This window comes from Rhodnius prolixus, unplaced genomic scaffold (genome assembly GCF_049639745.1).
Source record: "Rhodnius prolixus isolate KJV_2025 unplaced genomic scaffold, Rpr scaffold_6, whole genome shotgun sequence".
Lineage (NCBI taxonomy): Eukaryota > Metazoa > Arthropoda > Insecta > Hemiptera > Reduviidae > Rhodnius > Rhodnius prolixus.
Genome location: NW_027411634.1, coordinates 37,437,718 through 37,447,726, shown reverse-complemented (window position 1 = coordinate 37,447,726; position 10,009 = coordinate 37,437,718). Strand labels below are relative to the sequence as shown.

The 10,009-nt window shown below is 31.9% G+C and overlaps 1 protein-coding gene across 2 annotated transcripts in view; it reads right to left on the bottom strand.

Moving 5' to 3' along the window:
• Nucleotides 1–1,081: 1,081 nt before the first annotated feature.
• The window catches only part of LOC141461017 (COMM domain-containing protein 4), a 94,460-nt gene continuing 85,532 nt past the window's right edge, over nucleotides 1,082–10,009 (bottom strand). For both annotated transcript variants that reach the window (XM_074141625.1, XM_074141626.1), the window contains 3 exons: nucleotides 8,144–8,183; nucleotides 5,634–5,972; nucleotides 1,082–1,949 (listed from right to left, as the gene is read on the bottom strand). In XM_074141625.1, the coding sequence (XP_073997726.1) occupies nucleotides 1,903–1,949; nucleotides 5,634–5,972; nucleotides 8,144–8,183 (426 nt within the window). In that variant the 3' untranslated portion in view covers nucleotides 1,082–1,902. The remainder of the gene's footprint in view (nucleotides 1,950–5,633; nucleotides 5,973–8,143; nucleotides 8,184–10,009) is intronic.

Genomic DNA, 10,009 nt, shown 5'->3' with positions numbered 1-10,009 from the left:
GTAGTTGTTTTATATTTTTCCCCCAAGTAATTACCATAAAATATGTTCCAGGTGACCTGGTAAGTGTAAAAAGTTTATAATTTTATTTTAATTTTGAGTTCCGAAAAAAAAGTTGACCATTCAACAATTTTATGATTGTGTTTACTTTATAATAAAAATATATTTTTAATTAGTTTTTACTACAGCTATTGTTTAGAAATGAGCGGTCTAATTTAAAATTAAATTTGAATTAAAAAAATAAAAGGTGGGAATGAAATCTTTAAAAGTAATACTTTATATTCCTGCTGTTACTGCTGCCAGTAGTCATCTTTAGAACTAGCGTTAATTTTTTATTTTTTGGATTTGGTCATTTATTTGACGAAGTACCTAAACATGTTTTTAATTAGTAAAAATTATAATTAGGTGGTATTATGTTATTTTTAATTAATGGTAACAAAATTATGCTTAAATAATCTGTATTTGCTGAAAAAAAAAGCAATAAATGAATGTTGCTTCGCGAGTGGACATTTTAACATGGCGTCTATTTGAGTAATTTAGGCTCGCTGGGTGCGGAGGGTGGGGCGAATATTTGCACTTCGACCTTTACTCGCTATACGTTTATGAACCTTTTACTGTTAATGTTAATACCTGCCTAGCTTCTTTTTACCTGTATATTGGATTACTGAACGACCCTTTACACCTACCTACACGTATACCTTAGACATCATTGTGATGTCAGACATATTTAGGTGAGACGAGCGACAAAGCGATCTTCCCTCCTACATCTCTGAGATCGTACTGAATAGATTTTTTTTTTGCTGACGTATATGTAGATGGCTAGCAGTGCTACCTAGTGACCATTTTTGGAACTTCAGTTATATATATAGGTCCAGTAGGTGCTGCTACCTGGTGGTCACTTTGCAAACTACTACTCATTTATTTTTTTTTTTTGTAGTTTTCATAATGCTTTTTGGGTTCTTTTAAGTTTTCTATGGATAACTTATATGTTTTAAACAATTTTTTTTTCATGTTTCTTCACATGAGGTTCATTTTTAGGATTTTACCATAGTAAAAGGAATAAAAATACAATAATTTTAACCAATGATATTTGTACCAAATGTTTATTCAAATTAAAGTCTTAACACTAAAATAAAGACACATATAACATATTATATAATACGTAAAAAATACATTTTTATTATAAAACTGATACAAAATATTTGTTTATCACAATTAATTATAATTTTATTACCTAATTACAATCCTTTTAGTACGTTAGGAATGAATTTTGTTAAAAAAGATCCCTTTTATTCTAACATTTTCATATATTATTCCCTCTCTTTTTAAATATAAGACATATGAAATTAATTTAGAGGAAACAGTTTTTAAAGTATTAATATTTGGGTATTTTTTAAAAGGGCATTTCGTACTTTTAAACATTTCTTAGTAAAAATCTAATAATACTAGAGAAATGTCTACATCTCGGGAGTTAAGTAACTTAACTATTCATAAAAGTTCTAGATAACAAAATTGCACTATTTTGTACATATTTTTAATCATTAATTCACAATACTTCTTGTCTTTTGCACAACAATTGGGCAACGCTACTGAAGAAGATAAATAAGAATGAAGAAACCCTGCGAACTCATTTTGGACTTTCACTGTAAACAAAGCCCCTTAAATGTGAACATAATGCAACCAATTTATAAATATTTTCCGAACAATTGCAACAGTAAACAACAATTTACTGGGTAACTCCACATTCCTGGTGAACTGTTACTGTTACACTAACAACATTGGGAAAATGTTGAAATACAGTAATTTCTTTAAATTAATGACAACTTACAATTTGATGCATACGAATGTACTTGTTACAGTTCTTCTCTTGTTACAGCACCAAGCTGAATGACTTCCTTTCTTATCTTATTCTGGTATTAAATTTCTCATCCTCTTCTGCACTGTCTTTAATTCTGTTATAAAAATAATTAAAGAGATTATTGAGAAATCAGTGAAATATTTAATTAGTTTATTATAGGTATAATAATATACCTATAATAATAATATAGGTATATCTTGTTAATGGATCTTTACACGACGAATAGTAAGTTTATGTTAGAATTAATTAGATATCGAAGTTATTTCAAATGAAAAACAGATGAAAATCAAGTTGTATTGATTACTCTTTAAGATTCCAAAATTGGGTCTTAATTAAGACCGTCACCACCAACCTACCAAGTCAATACTAGGCATGGTGCGTGACTAAATCTTGCACTCATTGAGTTAGACTGAGTACCAATATATACTCGCATTATCCTGAGTGCTACGCATGAAGACATTTGGACAATGAGAAAGAGAATAAGAGAGATTTAGACTTGTTGTGTGTAAATTGACAAGTGAGGAAGGACTGTACAAAGATTATATGCATTTTATGGGTAGGCGAGGAGAGTTATGACCCATAATAGTTTTTATATAATTGCTAGATGGAGACTATATTTTAAGAAAAATCAATAAATAGACGCAAATGTAAAATAAATAGAGTTACAAGTTTTTAGTAATGTTTATTTCTATATTGGCGCATGTATGAACTCTTTTATTTGTAAGATCAACCACTGTTTCATCATAACTAATAATAAATAATAATTTGTTATTGTCTGCATTTTGTCTATTATTATTATTATTATGGAGGAAAGATATGAGCATTTAATAAATTATAGAATGAAAAGAAGTGAAATTGGTCTTAATTTGGAAAGCGAAATGTAAAAGGGGCCAATGGTAGTAGTCAATAAAGTTGTACAAAGTAACAATTGAAAAGGCGACGAGGTTGAAAGTTCGAGAGATTGATCGAATAGCAAGTAGTAAAAGAAGATTTTATGAAAATAGTAGTAAAAGAAAGAAAAGGGCTGTGAGGAGATAGAACTGATTTATTCCATTAAAATAAATAAATAAAACATTTAATGTAAGCAGTAACTGTGAAGTACATCATAAGTGTAACGCGAGACGAGAACATAAGTGAAGTAGAAATCTCTATACCAAACTAATTAATCTTCCTCTGTTGGCTAAGAATTTTTCTTTCTTATACTCTTTCCACTTACGCATCGGAAGAGAAAATGAAAGTAAAGTTTACTAATGGGCTCTAGCAGCAATAGGATTTAGTTTTTTTAAAAGCCTAATAAAACTTCGTATTATTTTTAAAAGGATATTGTTTTATTCATAGAAATGAATACTTAGTGTTACTTCTAAATTAAAACTGTCCGGTAGGACAGTTGTATAAGGGTTGATCATCAAGAAGTGCACGAAAAAGCGTAACGTTGAAAAACACCCAACTTTGACAATTTTTTTCTCTTTTTCTATAAAAGATAAAATTCCCAAATTTTCTTTAAATTATAGGGCAAACCCTCATTTATAACTGTAATTTTTTTGCAACAACCCAGATCTAATTGGTTTTGAGAAAAAAGTTGCCGAAAATGAGCAAAAACGGCTTTTTCAAAAAATGTTCTTGTTCTTTTTCTTGTTCTTGTTGTTGTTGTTGTTGTTGTTGTTGTTACCTTTTTTGTAAACTGCGTAGCGCCTAAACGCGTGAACCGATTTTCATGAATGAGGTGTCATTCGAGTCGGAAGTTTATGTAGATGTGCCTTTTGGGGGTCTCGACGCTGTACATCGAATGGGAGAGGAGTTAGCCCCCTTTATGTAAGGCCCCCTCAAAAATTATTATTTCTAATTTCTCTGTAAATCTTGGCCCGATTTTGATAAAATTTGATAGGATGATAGGGTTAGGGCTTTCCTACATAACATTGAAGCGACGATCTGCTCTTACACTTGTTAAGAGGAAGTATAGCAATCGTTTCAAATTATCGAGACGTGAACCGATTTTCATGAATGAAGTGTCATTCGAATCGAAAGTTTGTAAAGATTTGCACTTTAAAGGTCTCGACGCTATGCCTCATAAGGAGGGGAGTTTGCCCTTCCCAAATAAGGCCCTTTCTAAAACTATTATTACCAATATTTCTACAAAGCTTAGTTCGATTTTGATAAAATTTAGCACGAAGAAGTGATTAAAGCTCCTCTACATGGCGGTGAAGTGCCATCATGCTCTTACACCTACTAAGAGGAAGTACTGCAATCGTTAAAATTATCAATGAGTGAACCGATTTACATCAATGAATTGTCGTTCGATTCAAAATCTTTGCCTCTTTGCCTTTTAGGGGGAAGTACTGTAATCGCAGTTTATTTTTCTTGCTCCTCTTAAAAGGAAGTACTGAAATCGCAGTTTAATTTTTGCTATTTACGCACAAATACCTTCCTATTTTATTCAAAACGCTTTCTCAAAAAAGCAGATATGTAACTTTGCAAAATAGACAAAAAGAAAAATCTATCCAAAAGGTACAAAAATCTCCTTAACAAAAACTTACAGTTTAAAAAGTTAAGTATAAGGGTTGATTAAACACCAAAAGGTACACAAATCAGCAAGTATCCATCATTTCATTTATACTTCATTGATATTATTTAAGTAATTTTACTGCATTAACTTTTCCTTCACATTTTTAGAATTTATTAGATGTCACAGACCCTTATGCTGGCCAGTTATTCATAATATTTTTTCATTATAATTATGATAAAATGAATTATGAATTATTCTGACTAGTCATATACACATGCATGTTAAAGTAGAAAAAGACAAAGTTAGAGTCGGCCACTTATATTACATATATACAACATTGTGGGAAGAACACCTAGATTGAGAATGTAATTGAAGAAAACTATATTATTTGCGATAAAGCCAGATAATTATTACCTATTATTATAAACGTTTGACTACTACATAAAATAACAATTACTTTGATCGAAGAATGAACTTAAACCGACGATTTTTATTTAAAAATAAAAATTAAAAAATGAATAAAATAAAATCATTAATGTATGTTGGAGTAAACATTTTTTTAGAAAAGTTTTTGAACTTTTTAGCCTCATACTTTTTTTCTTTTTAACCTGTAATTAATAGTTTGATTATTATAGATAAATAGATACTATTACAATCTAGTCTACAGTCTTGAAAAAATATTTTGTAGATGAAAATGGCCAGCATAAGGGTATGTGACATCTAATAAATTCTAAAAATGTGAAGGAAAAGTTAATGCAGTAAAATTACTTAAATAATATCAATGAAGTATAAATGAAATGATGGATACTTGCTGATTTGTGTACCTTTTGGTGTTTAATCAACCCTTATACTTAACTTTTTAAACTGTAAGTTTTTGTTAAGGAGATAATATAACAGGGTTCACTCCCACTTCCCATGGCATTGTAATTTCAAAAGCGACCTGAGTGAGATCAGATCTGTTCTGAAGATTTAATTGCAGCAGGAAAATCATCAGCTAGCAGGAAATTAATTTTCCAAATTAATTAATGAAATTATATGAGAAAATGAGTCAGTATTGTCACACTGGTCGATAGGTACCAGCATTAACATTATTTCCATTTTCCTTAGTTCATTGCTTTTTCACCGTTACTTTCTTTTTATAATAAAATTAACGAGGCGCTTATTTGATTTAGTTTACTGTACTATTTCTCTTATCTCCTTATACTTTTCTCTACTGAATAATGTAGCAGTAATAACCTAAATCCGCCATTAAGAATCATAGCATTAAAGCATTACCGGTGAGCATTAAAAGTGCTTGTTCCTTGGTCATGGTGAACTCCACCTGCTGACTTCGGCCGCTATAGTCCTTGGCCTGCAAGTTGAGCAGAACATCCTGTCCACAGGCCGTGGCGTTCATCTGCTGTGGAACTGCAATCCTCAACATACTGGCCGCAGCAGCCGCCGTCAACGGTTCACGCCGTTCTGAATAGATTGCAGTAAGCTTTGCTACATGACTTGATTTAAGTCCTAACTGTTCCAGCTCTGTGCTTAGTTCGTCCGCGGCTACACCATATCTTGTGCCAGACTTTAAGATGAAATTCAATCCTGATATAGACGCTTTTATCTCGCTCATATCTGAAAAAAAAAACACACAAGGTTATTCATTAAAAAATACTTACATTAATATTATTAAAAACATGTTCCAGTTTTACGGGGTTTTGAAGTTGTGTGGTGAAGGGATCAGGATAATAGATACACTTGGCAATGAGTATGTTGATCAATCAATCACTAATGGATATGACAGTAATTACTGATGATTTAACAGCTATTAGTGAACTTTTGCGCAGTACCATCAAAGTTATTTAGTTAGAATATTCAAGAAACTAAGAAGTACTAGAGCTAAAGAGTTGGTCTCAGAGCAGAATACCCCGTTAACAGTACACAAAACAGTGTAAGTGTTTCATATCCGAGAGCCCCCTATCTACCATGAACTTCGCGTTGATACTTTCCCAAGGAGATTATTTCTGTTAGATGCGTGCCAACCAACCCCCCATTGGTTTTGCACGATCTGGCTGAAATTAATGCCTATTAAGAGATTGGTGTAATGTGAAAGAAGTTTTAAAACTAAAACTTCCTTTGCCTTTGTTAGCGAGATATTACAAATGAATTAATTAATAATTATGGTAGCAAAGGTAATAATAAATGATAATCATTCTATATTCAACAAGTGAGATTTTAAGACTTCTGTGTGTACCCTAGAGAATGATATACATCTTTTTAAATCAATAGATCAGTATATTACGACGACAAAGTAATAGTAGGTAGTAGTAATGCTGAAGTAATGGTAGTACATGTAGTAATGTTATTATGTATCGTTATTAAGTGTTTCCTAACTCACAGGTTGTATGTGATGTAGACAACCACCCACCACTAATGGCAACAACCACCCAATTGAACTTTATATCTAACAATAAATTCTGTAACTTACACTCCTCGCTGCAACAATGGACTCTCCATTATTAATATTTAACAACATGTTGGGAAAGATGAATTTGGATTATGATATTTAGTAGAGAGGTAAATTACAATACAAAAACATTAATAAAAATAAAAAAAGTGTCAAACCTCAATTGACTTTCATTCACAGCAATTATCATAATGAAATACTTCTTTAGCGCAAAAAACCACAGAATTTATCCAGTAAAATGGCAATTCCGTGGAAACTATTTTCCCTAAATTTTAATTAAATTCTACAAATATTTTACAGGTGACACTCCATCTTTCCCATAGACAAATATGTTACCTTGGGAAAAGTGATTTTTTAAAAAAAGAAGTACACCTATCTACGTTTTTCAGTAAAAAATCGTTAGGAGAAAATTGTACAAAAGTCGGGACTCTGGTGACACCGATTCGAAATATCAAATCTGCAATTTTCCGTTTACGACTATGCTAACCTTATACATACATCAGAAAATAAAACAGTCGAAATAACAAAAATTAAGTCGAAAATCTGCACAACTACAACACATCCTCTTAGTCAAGTAATAATAATCTAGAGTAAACATTCGCACGAATCTCTTGTTTCTTCATTTTTCCCATTATCTTCTGAAACTGGCAATAAATAAGCTATCTTAAGACTTCGCCTTTATTATTTCATGGATTAATTTGCTTATATCTTACTTCTATGCAAACAGACAGGTCATTTTTCTAAAAACCACTTTTTTCTTTAGATTCAAGACTTAAACCGGGATAGTTTCGATGAAAAATCTATCTTGAAATTTTCTTATGATCGCAATACTTTCCTTGCCAAGAACTATTCAAGAAAAAAGTGACAATTATTTTTAATCAAATATATCAAAGAATTTATCTTACATCTATTTATGTAGTGGGCGTACGATGACAGTTCTAACAGTTACCACACTATAATTAAGAAGTTGGTATTTTTATTGGAATAAAAGTTAATTATCTGGCTACATAATTACAAAAAAGATACTTCAGCTCAACAGTAATGAACGAGAGAAAGAGAATTTTCTCAGTATTTGTAAGCTTAACATCATTTCACTGAAGGTGTTAGTGTTACACAGTGAAGAGTAAAACCACTTTAAATTCTCTCTGTGAGACAAAGTGTGGCCCAACAGTCGCAGCACCAAGCCACTTTTTATAATAATAATGATAATGTCAACAAGCCGGACTCTCCTTTTGTCACCCACAGCATCCTCTGAAGTGGATTTTAATATTCATAATTTCCTATCTAACAAAAAGGCTATTAAAGCACCCTCAAGAAGAGCATTATTATTGTTACTTACCCAGTCCGGCTTCTTTGGCCATCTCCCTAATTCGACCATACTGGAACAAAAAAATAAACATAATTCAAAAAAATAAAATAATAATTTTTTACGCTAGATCAATGTCAGATTGTATTTAAAGGAGGATGTTAAAAAAATAAAATAAATAAGGTCGATTAAAAATAAATAAAAAAAATCAATTCCCCAAATTCTAGCAAATTTTCCTTTTTAAGAGAAACAGCTGTTTCGTGATAACCGAAATAAAAAAAAGAGAATTTAACTGATTGATCTGCCTCTAATCAGCGATCAGAGAAACTCGCTGAAAGTTATAACTTAATATTCATTTTAAGAACCACAAATCATTGCAATAAACATTTGGAACACAATTAACAATTTGAAATACCACTTTTCCCTACCTATCCAATTCTTTTTGTATTTGGAATGTGGGTTCAGAATCTAATGGGATTTGTATTTGCTTGGATAATTATTAAACAATTCTCGCTTTTAGCACTTCAAAAATTATTTAAGGCGCGTCAACAACTGGGGTTATTGGCGCCGAAAAGAGTTCTTTCGTTAAAAGCAACACTGTCCATTATCACAGGACTGTGAGCTGTAATAAGCTCCTAGGAAGAGAAAATTTAAGGGTCAGCTGCAGGATTCGAATCCGGGATCTCCGCTATGTGGGAATCCAACACGATAACCACATAGGTAATCCCTTCCTACTCATTTGTCTACTATATTCATGTTCATATTGAATCAATTTTATTAATTCTCTGATCTCTGATCAAATAGAAGATTAAAATAAACTGATTTCTTATTCCTCATATATTCACTCTCTAGTTAGCGAACCCACATCTTCAGAAATATTAAATATTCCATCTTAAACAAGAGCTTTAATTTACAAGTTTATCAGTAGTTTAAAACCCTAGATAAGTTGGTGAACTAACGGCTGTAAAGGATTTTATTAAAATAATTTCTAGAAGTCGTACCTGGGAATGAAACCGATCTACCTAGTTACGATTCTTTTGTATAGCTGTCAGCCTACATTACTTCGACTCTATTGTGACATTCTGAAAGCTCCAGTCCTAACGTTTAACAAACATGTGAAATGTTAAGAAGTGCTGAAACATAAAGGAATCATTTTCTTCTCTGAAGAGATAAAACTCCCAGCAATTCAAACCCTTCCGATTGGCCTACTACATGCAATGATGTTTGCTTCTCTTCCTAAAAAAGAACCCTGCACAAATTATTCACTGCCAAGTCTTTGGGAAGTTTTATGGTTCTTTAGACAACAGTCGCAGTTCATCCAACCGAGTAACCAAGCGGCCTTGTTAAAGGAGTTCTATGGTAAAAACAAGTAACATTATCATCTACCTGCAACCGGCTATTCCTACTCAGCATTCTTGTATCTTTCCGTGTAACCTCATTTCAATGGCTACCCTTAAAAGAAATCAAGCAATGACGCTAAAGAGATTAGTTCCATCCAAACAGCCCTGAAATAACTTGATCCAAGTAAGTGGCAGAAGAATATCGGTTCTTGATTTAATGGAGTAGCTTTGTAGAACTAGTATTAGGTCACCCTCTTGTTCAGGCCCATGGAATCTTGCATGGAAGATAAAGAATCGCCTGATATCGACGGTCCATGTAGACAAGCTTCTCTTTCCAGTAATAAGGAGCTTTAACGTCTGATAGACACTTCAATATGTCCATTCCTACTCCATCATATTCGGAGTATGTATTCATCAAATGGCCAAAAAAAATTCAAATTAATTGAAATAATGGAGTAAATGTTTTACAAAACTTCCAAGAATACTTTTCTTTTTATTGTTAAAACAAAGATATTTTAATATTTCTACCTAAAAAGGGCTGACAGTCTAATTATAAATA